The sequence below is a fragment of the Myxocyprinus asiaticus genome, chromosome 5, assembly GCF_019703515.2.
Source record: "Myxocyprinus asiaticus isolate MX2 ecotype Aquarium Trade chromosome 5, UBuf_Myxa_2, whole genome shotgun sequence".
In the NCBI taxonomy this organism is placed as follows: domain Eukaryota; kingdom Metazoa; phylum Chordata; class Actinopteri; order Cypriniformes; family Catostomidae; genus Myxocyprinus; species Myxocyprinus asiaticus.
In genome coordinates, this window is record NC_059348.1 from 11442656 (window position 1) to 11467613 (window position 24958).

General features: G+C 37.3%; 1 protein-coding gene across 5 annotated transcripts in view; it reads right to left on the reverse strand.

Moving 5' to 3' along the window:
• The window catches only part of LOC127440710 (adhesion G protein-coupled receptor L2-like), a 176845-nt gene that overhangs the window by 120047 nt on the left and 31840 nt on the right, over nucleotides 1–24958 (reverse strand). For all 5 annotated transcript variants that reach the window (XM_051697455.1, XM_051697456.1, XM_051697457.1 and 2 more), the window contains exon 3: nucleotides 929–1142. In XM_051697455.1, the coding sequence (XP_051553415.1) occupies nucleotides 929–1142 (214 nt within the window). The remainder of the gene's footprint in view (nucleotides 1–928; nucleotides 1143–24958) is intronic.

Genomic DNA, 24958 nt, shown 5'->3' on the forward strand with positions numbered 1-24958 from the left:
TTATTGCTGCTGCTGCTTTGGTCCCTCATAAAAACAAACTTTTCATCTAAACCTATGAAATTCTATAATTTATTAATTAAAATAAATATTACTTTATATATTATTTTAATTTGATATATTATTTTTATATTTAAATATATATTATTATTATTATTATTATACAGTATGAATTAAAAACTGTGGTAATCTAAACAAAGAGTGAAATAAACAACCTATGTCAATGTTTATGGTGTTCAAAATTTTATTCTCTCAGTTGTGCGTTCATTTCCATCATGAACAACAACTTTTCCCAAATCAAAAGTTATTGTACTTGGTTACCAAGGAGATAACGGTCTCAACAAAGAGCATGCTTGAGATGAAATATGAGACGTGATATATCAGAAACAAAAACACAAACACGTATATAATCTGGTAAATATCACTTGTGAACAGAATATTTTTATTTGTGATTTCCAATCAAGTTTTAACTTTGCCAAATTATTCTAATAGTGTGAAAATATTATGTCATTGTGTATATTTAGGATACATAAAATGCTAGCTATGAAATCAGCTTTAGAAAGACATTTCTAAATGTTCCAAAATTGTTTCAAATGACATTGTGGTGGAAATTGTGGTGATGGTTAAGAGGGAAAAAAAAGACTAAAAATGACAGTTCTCAAGTGATGCATGCATATCCACTCGAAAGTGTGTTTTTATTGAAGTATTTTGGCCAATGGGCCAAATGTGCCCATAATTGGACAGACAACCATAATACATTTCACATTTTTAGATCACTCAATAATTGCAAAATCAACAAAACACTAAAAAAATAAACTTCACCGACACAAATAATGTGCTCAGTAAAATTCAGTATCTCAAACCAAATCGGAAGCACAGAAATAGCGTGCACATTTGGACTACAGGCAATGCTTGGCACTTAGCCCTTTACCTTTGAGATATGATTTTATAGGCGTCTGGGAGGTAGCAGTTAATGTTTTCCATCTGGAACGGGTCAGCGTCGCAAATCTTGTTGTCTGTGCGGCCGTAGTTGGCGGTTTCTATCATGATGACATCACTCCCTGGGCAACGGAGGTCGATGGGGTAACCCTCACATGACAGCTCTCGCCGCACCAGACCAAATGGTAAAGCTGCCCGACTGAAAGCTAAAACAAAGGAAAGAACGATTAGCTGGGTTTGGAACATGGCAGTAAGATTCCAAAGCAGTGAATGGGAAACCACAGCAAAAATTACTTTTGCATTTCCATTTGCTCCAACAGTAAATGTTAAAAAAATATATAGCTACAAGCAGCAATTACTGGGCCAGGCACACCAATGGCAAGCAGAGTGGTGGAAAAAAGACATTAATTTAATGACTTATAGTGTAAAACAAGTGGTTATAACTTATGACCAACAGGTGTCGATGTCACCAGATTGATATGGTATTTTAAGGGCTCGGTCACAATGTCACATATGAACTTTAATTTCAATACGCCAAAGCGTTCATGAGATACAGCCTCAGATCCTTATTGCCATTTTATTCGTTTATGCGCAACACGAGAACAGTTTGACCGAGGAGGAGTTTGAAAAAATAGGTTTTCAATTAAATTCAAAATGGCAGACAGGAAGTATCGCAGACCATGGCCAATTGGGTATCATTTTACTCTGTATGCCCCAAGGAATCTAAAGTTTTGATTTTTGGCCAAACTATTCAGAAGTTATAAGCAAAAATATAACTTTTTCATATTTCTTGACCACTAGGTGCAGCTGTGTCGAAACTGTGCAGGTACTGATGATGACATACACCAAATTTTGTGTCAATATGCTAAAGCATTGCAAAGATTCAGCCTTACGTCCATTTTGGCACACTCACCATCAAATTTGTTGATGCGGTATATGAGAATGGATTGGTGTATTATCATAAATCTCAAATTGTTGTAATTGAAGTTCGAATTGAATTCAGTGTTCGGAAATTAAAAATGCTGGAAAATCTACTGGCCAGAGCTTAAAACCATGCGACCTATGGGGACTTGGCATGACCCAAGGAATCAGAGGAAAAAAATATTTTTTTGTTTTGTTTCTAGGACTTTTTAAGTGAAAAGCCGAAACGTAAGTGAAATTTTGAACTGTTGGTGGCGCCAGAGGGGTTGATTTAGAGACCCCAAATTTTGTTTGGGGCCTAATCATACCCATCCCTATCAGTGTGCCAAATGTCCACATTTTCCTACAAATGGTTCTATGGGCTGCTATAGACTTCAAGAGCGGACACAGAATAACAAGAAGACTAACAGAAACAATATGTGCTTGGCCCCCTAAAAATCCAGTATTAGGTTTCATTGACTTTCCCAAAGAGGAAAACAAAAAGAAAGCTGTAGATTACAACAGTTAGAAAAGCGATAAGAAAACTATATTTATTTTCTTGTTCCCAAAAAGATGACTTCCACAGGTAGACAATGATGTGTAACAATACTGTGATAAATCTCAATGTTCAAATAAAACAGTAAGTGTAGTGCTGTAGTGCTAAGACCAGTCAATTACTGAATCCACAAACTGCCAAGAGACACACTTGACTAATGCAGCTGAGCTGTTTGTAATATACCGATCAGCCACAACATTAAAACCACCTGCCTAATATTGTGTAGGTCTCCCTCGTGCCACCAAAACAGCACCAACCCGCATCTCAGAATAGCATTCTGAGGTGATATTCTTCTCACCACAATTGTACAGAGCAGTTATCTGAGTTACCATAGACTTTGTCAGTTCGAACCAGTCTGGCCATTCTCTATTGACCCCTCTCATCAACAAGACATTCCTGTCCACAGAACTGCCGCTCACTGGATGGTTTTTTTGTTTTTGGCACCATTTGGAGTAAATTCTAGAGACTGTTGTGTGTGAAAATCCCAGGAGATCAGCAGTTACAGAAATACTCAAACCAGCCCGTCTCTAGAATTTAATCTGAATGGTGCCAAAAACAAAAAACATCCAGTGAGTGGCAGTTTTGGTGGCATGAGGGGGACCTACACAATATTAGGTAGGTGGTTTTAATGTTGTGGCTGATTGGTGTATAAGAAAAGTGTTTTGTCTGGACTCTGAAACTACAGCCGACTCAAAAGTATGTTTGCCACTTGTGTTCCTGGAATATTCATTGGGGTCACAAAATGAAGTTACTGAAAGACAAAACGGTCAGGGAATGGACTTTTGATACATTTTCATGTAGTTTTTCAAAACCAGTGTAGTAGCAAATCCAAGTTGTCATAGTTATAAATCACGGTAGCTCTTAAAACCCAACTACTAGGCGTTTATCGCTTGTAAAGCAAATAGCAAACAGCTTAAAATTTTAACTACGACTCATAATATTTTGATACGTCTGCCAACAGTTTATGAACATGAGATAATTCCAAGTGCCCCTTCCAGAGTGCACCTTCAGCATGCATCACTGTATGTCAACAGATCCTGCGGTAAAGTCACAACATTATTCCTAAATTGCATCAGTGCATGATGCGGTCCCGGAATATCTAGTAATACAAAGTAGATGGGACAGCATGTTTCTGATGGTCCATCCAGCAAATTCTCACCATATACAGTAACATGCCAACACAAATATAGACTAATGCTTATAGACTAGCCTCAGCTTATAAAATGAATAAACCAGAAAACGTGCATTTTCCCAGTATGAAAATTACATGTTTTGTATTGCATCCTCTCAAAAATGGCATCATACTATATAATACAATGAAAATGTGACATGCACAAGCTGTGGTTACAATGTTTGCCATACTGGGGAAGATACAGAGAGCGTTAATGTGGGAGGAGATTATATTACCTACCAAAATACACAGTTTAGGAAATTTTTGTTAACTTTTTTTATTGCTATGTCATGATATGTTTATTTATGTGATACTGCATACATACAAGGCACACATTTATAATAAGAACAAATGCACGTATGAAATGTGTTAAAAATATGATGCACACAGTCAACAGACCACTGAATTCCTATTCTGCTAAAAGCAAAATCTTATTATCACTGAACAAATGCATTAAAATAAAATAAAACATTAAAATTTTTTAATGTATTTGAATGATGTCAGTACATGTATTATCATAGTTGCATGATGTTAATGTATCTACTAGCTGCATTGGTAGATGCAAGAAAGACATCAGAAAGCATGTTATAATGAAATTCAATGTCATTATAATACATGTGCTAACCAGTGTTGGGTGTAATCTGATTACAGATTAATTAGTCAGTAATTATAGTAATCATTAATTAGAAAATGAAACGTCAGCAGTAATTTGTAGTGGATTGCTTTTCTGAGTTACTAACTCAGCACTGGTACTAACATAGTTGAATGATGTTAAGCAGAACGTTTACATGCGCAGTTATAATCGAGCTAAAGGGGGTTTTGGCGTAGTCGAGCAACAATTGCATTATCTACGTCTGTTTGTCTGTCTGTTTACATGATATTTTAAAAAGATGTAGTATTGATGAATTATTGTTGTAATATAAATGCACTGATGATGTCAGAGCATGTGCTAATATAGTTGATTTCGCAATGCATGTACTAATATAATTGCATGACGTCAAAATGCACGTATTAACGTAGTTGAATGATGTCATAATATGGATCAGTGCTAGATTTTGGCCAGGCTGATTAATCGGCCGATATTTGTCAATTTTGCGATTATCGACAACTGCCGATACCGCGAACACTTGGCCGATAAACAAAAGTGTTAACTTTCCTGTGTGACGGGGCCTGGGTAGCTCAGTGAGTATTGACGCTGACTACCACCCGTTCGAATCCAGGGCGTGCTGAGTGACTCCAGCCAGGTCTCCAAAGCAACCAAATTTGCTAAGGAGGGTAGAGTCACATGGGGTAACCTCTTCGTGGTCACTATAATGTGGTTCTCGCTCTCAGTGGGGCACGTGGTGAGTTGTGCGTGGATGCCACTGAGAATAGCGTGAAGCCTCCACACGTGCTAGGTCTCCATGACAACAAGCCACGTGATAAGATGTGTGGATTGATGCCCGGATTGAGGCGAGTCACTATGCCACCACGAGGACTTAGAGTGCATTGGGCATTCTAATTTGGGGAGAAAAGGGGAGGAGAAAAAAAAAACTTTTCTGTGTGACAGTGTCCGAATCCAATTCCTCTTAACGATACCGGTTCCTTAACAGTTCCAGTAACAATTCCAGTATTTCTTTAAGTACCTTTTTTTTTTTATATAATTATGTGGAAACGAGAAATTATATTCTTTTTGTATTTACTACCCTCTGCAGTCTGTTACCAAATGATGAGATTCCTACAGATATCTACAGAAATAAATGTAATACAATTCTTGTGTGTTTGCCGACTTTTTAGAGACATAATTACAATCCAATAATAGATCCTAACTATATTTTAAATAAACAAACCTAAACCAACAATAAATGTGATGGCATATTTCATTAATTTGTTTATTCTTTTATAAAATTCCACTTATTACAACAACTCTCATGTAGCTTTAATTAAACATTGTCATACTAGTCAGTAACTGCACTGCTTGATTTAAATAAACAGTAACAGTTCCAGAGACAGTTTAGACTGTGTTTTGTAGCCTAATGTCGTACTTCAGGCTTATGAGATTTCAACAGTTCTTATTTAATTTTGAGTTGGATGTTCATAACTTGCACATCAGTATAAAGATTACTTGTATCCTGGACTATAAATGGAAGCGCTGTCTGTTTCGCGCTGTAGATTCAAAAGAACTGGCTTGAGATCAGGAATCAGATACACTGGTAGAACTGTGTGTTTTACACAGGAAACACTGTCAGACTATTTCAGGATGCTGTTCCAGCCGCGTCAGTGGAAAACTGCATGCAGGAGAACCGTTAATGGAACCGAAAGTCACAAAGATCATCCGATTTCAGTATTCTTTAAAGAATGGAACCCGTTCTTGGTTCCCAGCCCTACTTGTCAATAGACAGAAAACAATTTCTGTTTTATTTTTTTAAGTTTGAGTGAATTTGGGTAATACTGTATAAAATAAATGTTCGTTACACTTTAGAAATTTTGCGTACACATGATATGCTGTATTATGTAGAATATCGGCATTTATATCATCCATTGGCCATTCTGCTTCCTAGATATCGGTATAAGCAACGGCCATTGAAAAATATAAACGTAATAACACAGCTGAATGCAGTGGCGTCGCGAGAGGGAGGCTTGAAGGGCTTTTATCGGTAACACCCATGGGGGGGAAACCCCCCCCAGGACCAATGGCGAACACCCATGGTGTACCCCCACCCCAAGCGATGTGAAGTCAATGCATGTGCAGTCATGACAATAGATTGTTTGAAAATGTGCTGTGAAATGTAGCATTCCCAGCACTACCCTGCTCATAGACGTCAACACAATAGCAAATTGCCACCAGCAATACACATCATTCATTATAGCACTTTCACTGGAACACATCTTTTCCTGTACTGGAGTATTTGTGAGTAAGATAGAGAAAGACAGCAAGAATGTAAGCAGCATGAAGTGTAATTGAATGTATTTTACAGAGGTGTTGATCGAAGCAGGGACTGTCTGGAGTCCACAAGGGAGGAAAAATCTATACGCTGCGCTCCGCACATTTGACAAATCAGCCAAATAGCTGTGCTGTTTGAAAAAAGAAGTCTTTTGCTCAACTGTGTTCTGCACAGCAAATGAGTTAGACATGTTTTAAAGAAGAAAAAAAACATGATTTAGAAAAAAAAAATAGAGAGAGTTTTTCACAGACGTACTACTGAGGTTTTATCTATAGATATAATTACTGGAAATAAATGGGAAAAAAGGCAAACTCAAACCAGCTTCACCTACATGAGCAGGTGCAGACTAACCGCAGCACCACGGCTCTGACCAGATGTGCTTGTTTGCGATCAAAGTGAGTGCAAGGTGCTGCCACATGAGCAAACTGTCAGTGATCACAGTTGTTAGCAGCCACATTTCATCCCAAGGGCTGCAGCTGCCATGTGTCTTTTCTGCTGTGTGCTCTCCAATTAGCCTCTCTCAGCCGGCTGCCTGCACCCGGTCTCATTTAGCCATTCACTCACAGCTCTGTCATGCAAGCAACTACTAGTAGTTGGATGTCTCACTTCTTTATTTCAACATTAGTCTAATAATAACAACATTTTACTTTGCCATGCACAGGCACTGCTGCAATTTTTTTGTAATATTTATTACTTTTTTTTAATGGCAGATGCCGATAATGGGGTAGTTTACAAATAATACTGTATACTTGCACTTTTTTTGACATCAAGATTTTAACTTTTATATGGATGTACTGTATAAGGGCTAGTGTATATTTTAGGTCCTGGTCACCATTTATTTTTTTACCATTTTCTATCACCTTTTTGTCTTCACCAATTCAGTTATTATGGTCCTGTATTGTGACAAATGAAAGCACAAGATTGGTGGCATGTTGTTTTGACACATGATTCGATGCGTCAAAAGTTTAACCCTTTACTGACAGTCCAAAGTGTCCTGAACTGAGATCAGTCGGTTTAAATGAAATGTTGTTTTGACACATGACTCGGTGCGTCAAAAGTTTAACACTTTACTAACAGCCCAAAGTGTCCTGAACTGAGATCAGTCAGTTTAAATTCAATTAAATTATGCATAGCCTACAGCGAAGACAAAACACACAGTCCGCGAAGGAGGATGTGGGGTCGCACAAGGTTAAAATAGTTTCAAATGATAATAGCGTTTAAATATAGTATTTCAAGTATTTCATGTCAACTACCCACAGATATTTAAACAGCATGGTGGTCAATGGCTAATATAATGGCTTTTTTATACATAAAGCTTTTTTGTATTACTTTAAATAAAGGTAAAGTTGCAGAGTTTACCAGCTTTACATGCCTGTGATTAGGCTTGGAAACCAAAAATGGGTTCTTGTTCAGAACCGGCCCCATTTGATAAAAATACATGAACCGTATGATTTTCATGACTTTCGGATCCATGACAAGTGTAGTCTAATTCCAGGACGAATGACTCTCATGAGCCATTATTTGAATATACATCCCGAAACACACAACGCGACCAGTGTAGTAGAGTTCCCAAACAAATGATTCTTGTGAGCTGGTACTTTTTTGATTGTTTAGAAATGATAAAAATTTTTGTTCATTCAGAATATTAAAATATAGTTAGGACCGATTTTTTGGATTGTATGTATGCCTCTAAAAAGTCTTATAAAAATAATTTAAAAAAAAGTCTAATGATTTATCTAATGATAATGATTTTTTTAATTTTTTTTTATTTTTATTTTTTTTTGTTGCAAGAATTGGATTTAATTATCTCTTATTTGTTATATCTGCATGGTTGAAATCTGAAATGATCTCATCATTTGGCAACAGACTGCAGTACTCCAAAAATTATTTTAAGATTAACACATTTCAATTTTGTAACAAAAGTCTACCAATATGAATTGAGTAATAAAATAATAATAATAAAAAAAATTATTGATATACATATAGTTTTTTTTAATTATTATGAATATATGTATATATATATATATACACTGTAAAATAATATTTTATGTTTTATTAATTTAATTTGGTTAAAAATTACACTTCAATTTAATGGAATTTTCTTATGAAATTGAAAAGCAGAAATCTTAAAATATTTATATATAAATATTTATTTTTCCAAAATATTTCTTCCTCAAAAGTAAGGATCGTTAATTAAAATGTTAAGGAATCAGAATTGCTAAATTCCGTATGATTCCCATCCATACCAGACAACTACCAGACAGTAAGTTGAAAATATGCTATATAAATTTGCACATATTCTATATAACTATTCTACAATATTCTATATATATTCTATATAATTTGTCTAATTTTAATCTGCATAATGTTAAATTCTTGAGGTAATACTTTCAAAATGGTGTATTTTAATGTTTATCGCATTGCCCTTTTTACTTTCAAAGCAAGCATATACTGTAACTTCAATCACAATTTGTTTGCTTGCTTTATTTTTTATTTATTTTCTTTTTTTTAAAATGACGGATGAAAATTAATAATTTGTTCCTTTGTAATTTACATCATTCTACAAATGCTGATGATAGAGCTCATCTTGTATTGAACCTATAACAATCAACATTCCTAAAAACACTGGGCCACACCTAAACAAGTGCAAAACCAGTGAAGGCCACTTTGTGCTCTGAATTCAGATGTATATGTGAGCATATGAATACAGTTTAAAGCATGCAATGCATGGATTTCACTTGCTGCAATGACTCATATTTCAAAAGAAAACTCCAGTGTGATGTGACATAATGCTATCCTCTGACCTAGTTTACATTCACGGCTGTATGACCTATAAAACCACAGTGAACCGCACTAGTCACTGACCTCTTGGGCCTCTAATCACTCCTCCTGTGTATTGGCATGATAATTAAATCGGTAACAGTTAAAATACCTAAAAGATAACAAAAGATGAACAAATATTAGCAGCTTTTTGCTCCAATCAAAAAGATAATTAAAATGTTTTTGCTTTTGAAGTATACGGCAAAATAGCTCCAAACTGATGCATGTGTCATTTTCCATGAAATGCATAAAGATCTGAAGCTACCTGCTCAAGTCAACCCACCCAAGGCCATACAGAGAGAGCACTGCAGCACAATAAATTCAAAAAGATTCCTTTCTTTCATTATTTCAGTATTTTACAAGATCTCTTACAAATTATAAGAAAAATGGCCCCCGCCATGTTACCAGCATAACAATGCAAGTGAAAAGTTGAATTAAAAAAATGCCATTTATTTCAGAATGTCTTAGTATTTTTTGTTTCTTTTTTCTTCTTCTTCTTCTTGATTTAACACACTCATTGAGTGAGTTTATAGTCACAATCTTATACTGAAAATACTTAGTTGACAATGTGCAAGGTCTTGTAAAAGCCTAAAAAGTTTTTTCTTTGTTGCCATAAGGTCATGAATGATTTAAGCATTGATCAGAACGTAAATTTTTGCCCATTACCCCAATTTTGCTTTTTTACTGGCTAATCCAATGTGCCCAAGTGTTGTGCACATACCGGTTTACTTTTTTAAAAATTTGCTCAGTTGATTAAAAAAAAAAAGAAAAATCCCAGATCGTCAATGTGGTCTCAGACTTTTGGACACTACCTTAGATCAGCCAAAAGAAAGTTTGGCCCTCTTGGTAGGTTACAACCAGTTTATGAGTTTTTAAACATTGTGCAGAATAATGGATTGCATGTTTTGTGGCTTTTCAAACAAGCTGTTCATTCTGTCTTTGCACCCTTGCGGCCGTTCCACCAACTCCACCTTCACCACAGAAGCTACGCGCATCCATCAAACACATGTGGTCTGCTCCCAAACAACTGTCAGCAGAAAGGCCAGAAATTGATGAGGTCTGTTTCTGGAGCGCCGGTCGTCCCCCTACACAAGACGCATGTATCAGGGGCCCTGAGGGTCCAAGCAAACTGTTAAATCAATACAAGGAATTGGGAGTATCTGGAACTGAACCTGGGAGCCCATCTAACAACTAATTACAAAGCCAACCACAACTCCACCCCCTGGGGTCAACAAACTACTCGTGCCACAAATATACTCTGCAACAGGAGAACTAAACACGTTTCAACTTTATCATAAAATCTTAAATGGGAACAAAACTCTTATGAGTTTCTGTATTGAGTCTGGCTTAGGACGTTTCAAGAGATTGTGTTGGCGTTTGTTAAATGGCAGACAGGGGTGAGTGTTTTGGATACGTCTTTGAAAACGGTTTTGACAGCTCTGTTTAGTGCCACTAGTGGTGCAGAAATAACATGGATTTCTGGAATACTTGATTCTGACTGGTCAACCACAGAAGTCTGCATTTAAATATTTTTGTATCTTGATCTCACAGTCAAATCGGAAACAGCAGGTTGACTTTTCTTTAGCTGAAATTGGCCTTTGGTTACCGAAATGTGAAACGCTACCCACAATGGTGAAAGCTGTAAGTGTTATTGGGCATATGAGCACATGTGAGCTCCAATTTCTGGGTGGAATGTCCACAGAGGGGCGCCAAAAGTGAGTTGTGAGCGAATTGTTTTTAGCTGTACAGGCTGTAATACATTGAAGAGGAATGCATGGTTTATTAACTGTATCTCCCAACCCAAACCCCAAACCTGAAACTAACCAACAATGGAGTAAAAATGTAATGTTAGAGGGGAAAATGCAACCTCCGAATCGCACTCGTCAAAGATTATAGGAATGCAATACTTCCTGGTTTCAAAAATGTCCAATAGGAGATGCCGCTTGTCAGCGAGTCGGCACAATGAGGCCGATCCTAGGGTGCCGAAACTCATGGAAACCACATGCCGACTTCCAGTGTGATCATGTTGGTATAATCGACCGTCGACAATAAAAACAAATTTTCTCTTTAGTTGTTACCAGTTCTCTTGCATCACTCCACAATCTTTCTTCCCAAAATAATCTCACGAAAATGTCAAGAAACCAATATGTCCATTCATTCATGTATTTGGTAACTAGCCATATAATTATTGCGATAAAGCACAGTATGCTTCGTTTCAGTGTCCTGATCGCCCTCTCTGGGTTTATTTTGTGATAACGACTGGCTTTACCAATGAGCGCATTTACATGCACAATCTAACATCAATTATGCTTATTAATCCGGCAATGTGTGGTCCTCATGTAAACGCATTAATCGGTTTCCTTTATCGGAGATTCCGTGTAAAGACCTTTACCAGCGTTCTTACTGGCCCATCTAATGTGTGCAAGTGTTGTGCGCATGCCTGTTTACGTTCTTACATCAAAAGAAGACAATAACTTGATTATTTCAAATTTCGTATAAACAAGGTTTTCTTGCATTGTCTGATTTTTTGAATAAGCTGATTTTTGATTATTGGTGCACATGTAAGCACACTCTCACTGTGACATAATTCCAAGTGAGACAAAATATTCAGTGAGAAAGGATGTAGGGCAAGACCTCATGTGTCTTTTGGAATTTGATTGGATTGTGGATGTTAGGCTATAATATTATTGGGTAATGTAAATTTTCCCAACATACATGGCTTTGATAACATTAGCAAAAAGGTTGTTTCGGAAGCAGAGAAAGTTATTTAATTTTGATGATAGATTATAAGAACAAACAAACAAACATACATTATTTTCTTTGATGTAACTTGCACTGATAATTGTGCATAGTAAGACCAGACAAGTCTACTTTATGTTGTCCACTCTGTAGTCCAATAGTGTTATAGTCTAAAAAATGTGCCTTTTCTCTCTTTCTGGCTCCCTAGAGTAACTCTATTTATTTCCAAGTACCTACACAGTTTTTCAAACTCACCTACATCTCAGCAAACCACTGCCAGCAGCAGTCAAGATTTACATCAAAGCTGAGAAGGAAAAGAGAAAAGAACCAACAGCAGCCTTCAACAACCCTGCCAGAGTGTGTGCCTCTTTATCTCACGCTCTCTGTTAAATTAAATCATGTTAAGGGGGTATCCTGGGCCGTAAATAATATATTACATGGAATGTTTGATTCTATTGCCATGGCAACAGCTCTAGCCAAAGCGTAATTGGAGGTGATCCCATTCCCCTGGCCTTGTTGACATTGAACCTTATCAGGCATTCTGGTCAGCAACTGGGAAAAGTAACTTTTCTTATGCACCTTCCTGGCACCCTCCCCGAGCTCGCTACAGGGCTCAAGCAAGCGGCAACCCATACCGTCACACAATATAGCACTTTTTGCGTGACTTTGTGTTCTGTTGGTTGACAAACCGTAATTTGCGGGTAAGACCACCTCTATAATATTAATTTTGTTTTCTATCAACACCCTTGAAATTGGATGTCACACTTTAGCTTAGATGATTGCATTTCATAAAGTTTAAACGAGAAAAACAAAACAAATGCTATGAGGAAGACAGACAGGCAGTAATGTATTGCTACAGTTGTTGTTCACAGATTTCGAGGTATTAGATAACTACAGCTGGGCACATCGAATGTGTCATTTCAGCTATACAGACTAGACTAGCCAGTAACAAAGCAACATTGACCCATGCAAGTCATCATTCGACATCAAAATGTCTTGGTTTGCAGTTTTGTTATTATAAACAACATTTACAGAAAAATTACAGTTCTGTCATTATTTACTGCATGCAATGCAATTACAACAAATGTGTACTGGGGATTTCAAGCTTCAAAAAGGATGCCAAATGACCATAAAAGTGGTCCATATGACTTCAGCTGTTTACTGGAGAACCGCTACAACTGGATGATCTGGATCATTGAATCGGTGAGTGGAACAGATCATCCAGACTTATGAACCCAGTTAAAAAAAGTTTTTTTTTGTTTTTTTCAGATTCATAAATGAATCATATAAGACCAGTTTTGTGAACCAAGTCAATCAATTCATAGAAACATACCTAGTTCAAAACAATGATGTGTTCTGATTTGTGAATAAATCATACAAGACCAGTTTTTTTAAACCAAATCTACAGATTCATTGACAATACCCAATTCAAAACAATGGTTTGTTTCAATTCATGAATGAATAAAATAATACCGGTTTTGTGAACCACATCAACCGATTCATGGAAAAATACCCTGTTAAAAACAACAACTTGTTCTGATTTGTGAATGAATAATATAGGACTGGTTTTGTGAACTAAATCTACCGATTCATGGAAAAATACCCATTTCAGAACAATGATTTCCAATTTGTGAAGGAATCATATGTGAATGAATCATATAACTCTGTGTTTTCTTTTTAACCAAATCAACCAATTCATGTAAAATACCCATTTCAAAACAACGATTTCCAATTTTTTTTCCAAAATATAAGACTGGTAACCATTTCATGGAAAAATGCCCAGTCCAAAACAAAGATTTGTTCTGATTCATAAATGAATCATATAGGCCAATGACTGATTTGGTGAATCACATCAACGATTCATGGAAACATACCCAGACATTGTTACTTTTCTCCAGAATGCTCCAAGGAGAGCTAGAGCAGATGTTGAAATTTTCTGTGAAACACAACTAATGTGTTTGTGAAAGCTATCGTATGGCATCAGACGACTTGGAATACAGAGCAAGAGTCGTATCGTATGACTACTTTTATGGTGCTTTTGCATCATTTTGAAAACATAAAAAATCCAGTCCTCATTCACTGTCATTGCATGGAAAAGAGTAAAAATTGCATTCTTCAAAATGTTACATTTTGTGTTCCAAAGAAAGAAAGAAATTCACACAGGCTTGGAACAACGAGAGGTTGAGTAAATCATGGCAGAATGTTTATTTCTGGGTGAACTATCCCTTCAAGATAAAGATTTCAAACCTTTCCAGCTTCCTTCTGGGAACGATCCCAGGTCAGTGACCATATGGGTGGAAAAGCACGGCCACCACCGTGCAAACAAATGTGTGAAGGCTGGTCCAAACAGGAGGTCTGGGCGTCAGGTGATGCTTGTCACCCTCTATTAACACAGCTTTGATTGTCCTTTGTGGCTGTGGAAACAGAAAACAGCTGCATGCAAATCCAACACACTCCCCCTCGGACGGCCCCCATTGTGTCCTTGGCATCCATGGGGGAATTTCTCAGAGAGAAAAAGGGGTGGAGAAGAGAAAGGGAGGGTGTCACCTTTAGAAAAGTATGAGAGGCCCTACAGGACCCAGCAGGGACTTCTTGAGTCCACTTGTCTGTTATGTGATTTCATTCCCAGTATTACCAGACGCCAACTGTCTTCGGAAGAAAAGGAAAATGTGCGACCAAATCACAACTGCTCCCATGTGACTATAATATAGAATACAGAGCAATGCATGGCTTACTGTACTGTAGACACATCCAGAGGTAAAGTCAGGATTTGCAAAAAGAGGTTCCTGGAATGGGGGGGAAGATGCTTTCTTGTTAAACTTCTTTTAACATAAGAACAATGCTTGTCTTTTCTTTTATCTCAGCATTCGGTCTGTACATTTTGCTCACAGCATCTCTACAGAGGAATTTCTAACAAGCAGTACATATGAACATTGTAAACAAAGATCACAATGCAAATTTCACAAAATAAGAAACTAAAGCGCCTTTTAAATACAACAAAGTCTATCACACAATCTGCATATATTTCAAAACAAGGGGCAGTGGTAGCTCAGTGGTTAAGGCTCTGTGTTACTGATCAGAAGGTCAGGGGTTCAAGCCCCAGCACCACCAAGATGCCACTGTTGGGCCCTTGAGCAAGGCCCTTGACCCTATCTGCTCCAGGGGCACCACATCATGGCTGACCCTGCACTCTGACCCCAGCCTAGCTGGGATATGTGAAAAAGAAGAATTTCACTGTATATGTGCAAATGTATAATGTGCAATAAATAAAGAAAATTATTATAAAACATAGGTAAAACATTTAAGGTTTGAAACCTATGGAGCCCCTCGAAGGTCAGGGAGGTCATTTATTTTCTGAAATAGTTTTGCATTCCCTCCCAATTATTTTGGGTTCCCTCACAACAGCTTTAAACATCCCTTACAGAACTTAAAAATTATTATACTACGGTAACCATAGTTGAGCAAAGATATTTGTAGTGAACCATAGTAACCACAAAATTTACCTGGTTTTATTACAGTAACAATAGTTGATCTATGGTTTGTTGTAGAACACTAGAATAACAAATTTGACCATGGGTTTACTACAGTAACTATACTTGAACTATGATATCTGTAGTAAAACTATAGTAGATATAGATATTACCAAGAGGGAAGACACAACTTATTGAGAGAGAACGCAAAATATTGAGAGGGGAAGTAAAACTTATTGTGAGGAAATGCAAAGGATCGCAAGAGAACACAAAACTTTTTGGTTATAGAACGCAAATCTATTGCGAGGTAACACAAAACCTTTTTGCAAGCATGGGCCAAACTTATTGCAAGGGAAGGAAAACTGTTTCGAGGGAGTGTAAAACTTCCTGTGAATGAATGCAAACAATTGCAAAGGGAATGCAAAATTTATTGGGAGAGAATGCTAAACTTTTTGGGAAAGAATGCAAAACTTATTGTGAGGGAAAGCAAACTATTCAGAGGGAACACAAAACGAATTATATGGAAACGCAAAACTTATTACAGGTAAACGCAAACTATTCAGAGGGAACGCAAACTATTGAAAAGGCATCGCAAAACTTTTGTGAAGGAAATTACAACTATTGCAAGGGCACGCAAAATATTGTGAGGGAAGGCAAAACTTATTGCGAGGGAACAAACTATTGCGAAGGAATGCAAACTTTTGCGAGGAAACGCTAAACTTATTGCAGGGAAACGCAAACTATTCAGAGAGAACACAAACTATTGAGACAGAATGCAAACTATTGAAAAGGGAACGCAAAACTTTGCGTGAAGGAAATTAAAACTATTGTAAGGGAATGCAAAATATTGCAAGGGAAGGAAAAACTTATTGCTAGGGAACATAAACTATTGCAAAGGAACGCAAACTTTTGCGAGGAAACGCTAAACTCTTTTTTTTTATTTTATTTTTTTTATTTGGAATGCCCAATTCCCAATGTGCTTTTAAGTCCTCATGGTCGTGTAGTGATTCGCCTCAATCTGGGTGGCGGAGCACAAATCTCAGCTGCCTCCACGTCTGAGACTGCAACCCGCGCATCTTATCACGTGGCTTGTTGAGCACGGAGACATAACGCATGTGGAGGCTTCACGCCATCCACGCTCAACTCACCACGCACTCCACCGAGAACAAACCACATTATGGTGACCACGAGGAGGTTACCCCATGTGATTCTACCCTCCCTGGCAACCGGGCCAATTTGGCTGCTTAGGAGACCTGGCTGGAGTCACTCAGCATGCCCTGGGATTCGAACTAGCGAACTCCAGGGGTGGTAGACAGCATCTTAACAACACAGCTACCCAGGCCCTCAATGTTAAAATTATTGAGAGGAAAAGCAAAACTTATTGAAAGGAAATGCATAGCTTTAGCAAGGGAATTAGAACTTGTTGCGAGGGAACATAAACTATTGTGAAGGAATGCAAACTACTGCAAGGGAAAGCAAGGCTTTCAGCAAGGGAATTAAAACTATTGCGAGGGAAGGCAAAACATATTACAAGGGAACCCAAACTATTGTGAGGAAACGCTAAGTTTTGTGAGGGGAAGCAAAACTTTTTGTGAGGGAACACAAATCTATTGCGAGGGAATTCAAAAATATTTCATAAAAAAAGTACCTCCCAGACCACTAAGGGGCTCCGTAGTAATCATTTCCTTTAAGATTTCCAATTTCAGATAAAGCTAGTTGTCTTAAAGTCAACATGAAATCAAAATGGCCCCTTTTTACTTTAATGCATGTTCCTGGCCTTAGCAGTGCCCTTTTTCAAATTAAAAAAAGGTTTTGTTTACCATACATTTTGTCGTTGAATATCCTGTTTCAGTAAGATATATTCTGTAGATATATATAAATATATCACAGTAAGTAAAATGGGTTGCGAAACCGTTTCACATTAACATAACTATTGATTGTTTAGTTTTGATGTATCATTTGTCAGTTGAAGATCAGCACTGTGCTGTGAAATGTGAGCAATGTGTGCAGAGAAATGTGCACAGTAGTAGCTAGCTACTTAACGAACTAGAAGGGAACAATAAATCCGAACAGACAGAACCAACCTTCTGGGCTTGCTATTGATAATTCCGGCCTGCCATATTTGCATTCGAAAGCACCAAAAACTCTGAGACCTCTGTGAGAGTCCATTTACTCCAGTTAGATCTTCTCTCAACCATGCTTACGTGCTGCTAACAATGGCCTCATTTCAAGTTCCCAGACAGCGATTTGTATTCAGGACAAAATCCTTCCCTTCTCTTTATATAGCTACTGTAGGCCCCCTTTCCCCTCAAGACCAGCAGAGAATGACTGCATGCTGTGCACGATGATTCGGGCCTCTGGAATCAGGAAAGGATTTTCTTTTTTCCTCGGTTCGCTCAAGCTAACCGTGATAAAGTACATCAACTAGGTAGGAATACACGTATGATTTCAGGTCCTTTTGTGGTCTGGAATTCAGCTCCTGATCCTTCCCCTCTAGCCGTCATAAAAACACGTGAGATAAACATACCAACAATGGCCTCAAACGAATCTCAAATGTGTCTCCTTTCAGCCAGTCTGAATGACTGTTTGCTTCCATGGACAAAGAATTAATGCCCTGAAATGCAAAAAAAGCATTTGCTAATTAGCGAAAAGGACGTTATCTAATGCAATGGGTGGGTCGTGACCCGGAAATAGGTCGCAGGTCTCTTCTGATATGGTTGCAAACAGCAGAAAATACAATGATAAAGGCAAATGCCAAAATGGATAGGTTGCGTGACATTCCTTTATCCTCAAAAACCATGAGAAAAATTACACAAGGTAAAAGATGAAACAATCCAGACTACATTAAATACAGGTTCACTTGCAGTGAGGATAAACATGGTCCGTGTCGGCCACAATGTGTTTGTGCAGTGAATCATTGGCTGCCGAGAGAACGAAACCATCGAATGTCAAGAGACATTTATATGCACAACGGAAAACCCTGAGCATCACCAAAATGTAAATCATCATCTATGCAATCTGGAAGATGTCTTATTATTATTTATTTTGGACAACATCTGCAAAAGAATAATGGTCAATCAATTTGTTTTTTTCCTAAAATGGTTGATTTGATATCTTGTAGGGTTGCCAATAAAAAAATAAATTGCCGATATATGGGTTTTTCTTCGACTTCGGGCAATTTCACGTCCCAAGGGTTGCTTTTCAAATGCCTTTTATGTAAAAATATTTACTGATTTAGTCTTGCCCAGACACAGACTTTTATTATTAAATTATGAAAATCCATTGTAAAAATTTAAAACTATGATAATTTGAACAAAGAGTGGAATAAACAATCCATTTCAATATTTATTGTGAAATTATTTCTATCATTTCTTCAAAAACTGCAACCGCTGCAGCATAATTTCCATCACACCAAACAATTTTGCCCTGAACTAAGTTTTTTCAAAAGCTAGTGTAATTGCTAACCAAGTCAACAAAAGTTTCAGTGAAAAGCATGCTTGAGATTATAAAGATATCACTTTAAATATACACTCACTGAGCACTTTATTTGGAACTCTATGGTCCTAATAAAGTGCCCGACGTTGTCTTCTGCTGTTGTAGCCCATCCGCCTCAATGTTCAATGTGTTGTGCATTCTGAGATGCTATTCTGCTCACTACAATTGTACAGAGTGGTTATCTGAGTTACCGTAGCCTTTCTATCAGCTCGAACCAGTCTGGCCATTCTCTGTTGACCTCTTTCATCAACAAGTTTCTGTCCACAGAACTGCCACTCACTGGATGTTTTTTTTGTTTTTGGCACAATTCTGAGTGAATTCTAGAGACTTTTGTGCGTGAAAATCCCAGGAGATCAGCAGTTACAGAAATACTCAAACCAGCCCATCTGGCACCAACAATCATGCCACGGTCCAAATCACTGAGATCACATTTTTCCCCATTCTGATGGTTGATGTGAACATTAACTGAAACTCCTGACCCGTATCTGCACGATTTTATGCACTGCACTGCTGCCACACGATTGGCTGATTAGATAATCGCATGAATAAGTAGGTGTACACATGTTCCTTATAAAGTGTTAAAATAATGTGTGAAAGTGATGAAATTAGGACAGAAATATTTTAATATTGCATAATATAATATAATAATAATATATATATATATATATATATATATATATATATATATATATATATATATATATATATATATATTTCAGTCCCAAGTATACATTTAACAGTATAAATGTAAAATTGACCAAAACTAAAGTTGACCAAAAAGTGAGACATAAGTATTTAGAAATATTTTGATTTTTAAAACATTATTTTTCATGTCATTCATAAGTTCTTAAAAGGAAATCATATATCCCTATTTTAATATTTGATTTACATATTTTATGTTAAATATGTTAAAATGACTTCTTAAGGTGTATGAAGCACACATGCACCTTAAGAAATATGACATTTTATATCACAATTAATCTTGAAAGCCCTAAAAGAGACAATTAATCATCATAGCCCAAAAACAGACAATTAATCGCCATCATCGGAATTATCTGTTTGACAATTAATCGTCAGCCAAATTTCATAATCATGACAGCCCTACTAACAATTAATTTACACAATATTTACTCAAAATTAAATACAAATTTAATTGTGCTTTAAATATATTTAGACATTCTTTCACACAATAGTGGAACTAGTACCTGAACAAAAATCAGTTTGTTGGGGAACTATACCCTTTCCAATGAGGTGTCATTTTTCCACCAGGGACATGAAAGCAGGAACTTTATTTAAATAAGCTTTGACGTAAGCATGTTGTGTTGTGGTGGCAACACCTGAACTTGATGTGACAACAGCTGAGCCGACTCACTCAAAACCTAAAAAAATGTATGACTACGTGAAAAATTTTGGAACTGACACCAAGCAAAATGACCACTTCTGTTAATCGGCCCAACAACAACATTGCATATTGGATGTAAGAATGACATTCGGCAGATGTTTTCGCTATGTTTATGATTTAGAATGCATCCAAGTCTGCTCTATTTTCACGATGTTTATGTTTATACACAAATATGACATTGAAATTAGAATCCAATACTTTCCAGATTAGCTTTATTTCACATCTCGGCAATGCACACGTGCCTACTGGGAAAACACTCTCAAAGGCCACAATGCAGTTTACCCCATCACGGCAGTTAGCCACATTAAACTGAACGAGGATCAAACTGGCCTCTTAAAAACAATCAATGCACTATGATGTGCCATTCGTGATTAATGCATTGCTCAATTCTATATTTATAGGCCACCTGACCTGACCTAAGCCCCCCAACCCCTCCCCCTATCACAGGCAGTGTGTTTTCCTACATAGAGCTGAATCATAATGAAGCATATACTCATAATCCTCAAAGGATTACAGAGGTAAGCTATAATAAAGCTCATCATAAAGTCAGGGTAGAATTTACAATTATTGGACGCATTCCAGGAAATGAGACGGCTTTAAAACTAATTGTTCAGTCTTCCTGTAGTTAAACTGCATGAGTTGGAGCACTAAAGGAACCCCCAATTCTGTGCCAACTTTTTTAATTATGCCTTAACCACTGAAATTGATATGGAACAAATTAAGGCCAAATTAATGTATGCAGATCACACAATGACGTCAATGAGGAAAACTGTTAATAATGTCTACACTATAAAGACTTTCCTATCTGTTCAGCTTGCACCAAATAAAAACAATCAGACAGTGTGAATGTTACAACTAGTAGTGTCAGTGATCGGATGTCTCCAGACGAACATGTGAATCAAGTCATGTTAGAAGCGTCTGAACCGGCTTTCTTTCCAGCCGCCTGCTGAGGCCAAGCCAAGATTTAAATGTCACTTTCACGCCAACACAATTTAGAGACACTCTGAACGGGTCCCTCACTGATTTCCTACAATAGTAGGGGAGGGCAAACACAATCCAATCATATTCTGTCCACAAAAGAGACCCTATTATCTTCAAGAACATAGTCGCCCTTTCTTACTGAGTTAAGCTCACTGACCTTGTCCAGAACCCAAATCCCCCACCCCACCCCCCCACACACACACACACACGCTCCCATACAAACAGCGCTGTTAGGCCTTTAGCAGTTGAGACTTCGGTATGTTGAGGTCTCGGTCGAGTCCACCCTTTCCATCAGTCCCTCTGGCCCATGAACTGCCCCATGTGACAAAACCCCTCCTGAGTCAAACAGTGATAGTGAACAGTAAATAAGAATCTGTGGGATTCCTTTCATGACATGAGAGTCTAAACACATCAGTTGATTTCAATGGGGATGGTACGTCGCAAAAACCCAATGGTCTGCAAAAGTGAAACTCTGGCATGCGACCAAAAGTTGAGAAAATTTCAACCTTGTCTCATAGAATCATGCTATTATAGCTACATTGTTGCAAAATGATTTTTTATGTGGCTCATTGTATGTTTCGCAGGTTTCAGGCTAAATGAACTCTCGAGGTGCTACAACAATGACTTTAATTCACTTTCACACAAATCACAAGTAAATGGCAGATTGTCAGTTCTTAAACACTTTTAACCCTGCTGTCTTACAACATCTAAACACTAGGGCTGCAACGGTACACAAAATTCACAGTTCGGTACGTACCTCAATTTTGGGGTCACGGTTAGGTACGGTTTCATTACAGCAGGGAAAACAAAGAATCTTTCTTTAAACTATTTATTTTGAAAACACAGTGGCTGATGGGCAACAATTCTTATTGTGAAGGCTCATTTATACATGATTGCACTATGCATATTTCTTCAATGAAATTACAATACAAAACTTAAGAGCCTCTTATATGCATAAATAAACATAAATAATAATACCAGTAAAAAAAAAAAAAAGTGCAATTAAAATAATTGTAACAACATTAAGACATTAGCAGTGCAGATTTCTGTGTCTTTTGCCTTTCAGCTCACCACTTGTACTTTCCACTTAATTTTCGAGTTTTCTTTCAGAAAAATCTGAATATCCACATTAACAGAGGAGAGGGCGGATCTGTTAGCACTGACAATGTCCCCTGCTGGACAATTACAGCGTGTGCTTGTTTATATAGAGCAGACACTACAGACTTGCTGAAATGCGTTCTTGTAGGAACTTTATAACGGGACTCAAGCATGTTAAGCAGATGCTCAAATCCTATGTGGGGCCAACAGAAAGGCTGTTCCACACTGAAGAGAGCATCTAAACGTGTTCAGCAGGAGACGCGGATATAAACACGGAGACAGTATGCAACAGTGAAAGCGAAAGCCGGTGGGGCAGCACACGCTGATGGGAGAACTGTCCGCCCCCTGTATGAGCCAACGCACAGCCTTCGTCCTGTTCACTACTCGTTGCACAGTATTACTGTAGTTTACTGCGAAACCATAATGCTCCCAAACAACAGATTTTAGAGACGGCGGTGGGTTTTCTCGACTCGTGGATGCGGTCATCGTCTGTGTGCATCATCGGCGCATGCGCCAGCCATTGACTCTACTAAAAGAGTATCACAAAGAAGTTGGAGTGGGCATGCGTAAAATGTGTTTGTATTCACTTGCAGTCAGAAGAGTATACTCACAAAGGCAACGCGGTCGACCAGGCGTGAGCCGATCCAGAACATGCAAAAATGAAGTATACCTGGGCCTTTAAGCTTAAAAGCCTAATTTATTTGAGAGACAATTTAACTCGTTTTTAGCACCAAAAGGTAGACGTTTAACTTTGAAACTGCCGCGATATGCGCAATGCACCACGTATTATCATTTTGCAAAAATGTCACCACAGTCATGTCATTTTCATGACATCAGGCTAGAGAATGTAAAGACAGGCGGGTCCAGTTGTGCTTTTGGAAATTCACTGTATTTCATGCTTGATTTAAAACAGACCAGGCTCTTTCCATGCTTTCAGAATGAATGTTTCGCAGTCTTAACCATGAAAACACTCCATCAAAGCATCCGGAAGGGTTTAAGCGCCTTTAAACGTCAGTTTAATATTTTGGTTAGGGGTTTGTTCAGATCGCTAACCAGGGGTGGACTGGAAAGAGAATTCGGTCTGGGATTTTACATAGAAACTGGCCCAAAAGTTGTTGAGTGGGGGGCATATCGCGGCACCGTTTTGTGGCCCGTTCTGCATAATGCAGCGGCTCATTTCAGCATAGTCCCGGTTCTCCCGCTGGCCAGTCCGCCCCTGATCGGCTCCAAAGTGCGTCGGCCCACCAGGAAAATGCCCGGTATGCCAGATTACCAATCCAGCCCTGTCGCTAACCCTCAGTAGGAGCAACAGTATAGTGATGATTGCCTCTTCCCTTTTATTATAGTGCTATAACAATATCAGTCATGTAATTAGTCCAGTTGTAAAATATAATGAATATTGAAATATGAATATTCATTGCTGGGGTCTTAATAGGCCCCAGTCTTAATTGGTTTACTGAATTTGATTGATTGTATTTGGTAGTTCAGAAGACCATAACTCATTAAAATGATTTTCTTTGAAACGTTTGAAATGTAATGAATCAGCCTTTATCAGCCATTAGAAAACTTAAGCATTGAAAAAAAAAAAAAAACTACATCTAATTTTTCAAAAATAAAAGGTGTTGTAAATTAATATTTTTTAAGGGGCATTTTTAAATTCAACAAAATAACAATACACCTGTGAACATTTTTGGACATATGTATATGTATCTTAGCTTTATAGACAAATACAAATTGAAACTTAACTTTAATATTATATATATATAATATATATATACAGTATATATATTTTGACCCTTTCAGACCCAATTTCAAAACAAAATATGACCATGCTTTATTACTATTTTTAATGCAGCCATAAATGATGATAAATAATAATAAAAAATCAGTTTATGGTAATGTTTTAATAATAATTTCTGGTGTCCATTACAATGGATATTGGTTCTGAATTATGCCATATCCATTTTTTTTTTTTTTTTTTTAAGTGACAATATGTGACACAGCACTCTATCATTTTGATTTATAATTTCTTGGTCACTACATAATTCTTGTACTTCAATTAATGATATGTTGTAGTTTTGATTACATTAATTTTACTCAAAAATGTGGAATATAATAAAGAATGAGTAAGTGTATCCAAACTTTTGTCAGTGTAGTAACTAATGTTAGTATAATATCCAGCTGCATTCAATTCCAAAAGTTCACATAAAAAGGTGATACAAATCCATTTTCATAACAGAAATAATCACTACCTTTACTACTCAGTTGCCGCACTTGTCATTTTAACAATTCAGCAGCCAATAACTCCATTATTCTGAGCACTTCTCTGAACGACATCAACAAACAAATGCTAGCAAGAGTGGCGTTTACTGAACGAACCAAATAAAGGCAGATGTTTTCCAATCACAATTCTCTCTTCATGTCGAGACAGCCTTGCGTTGGATAAATATCAGTTGAAAAGCCGAT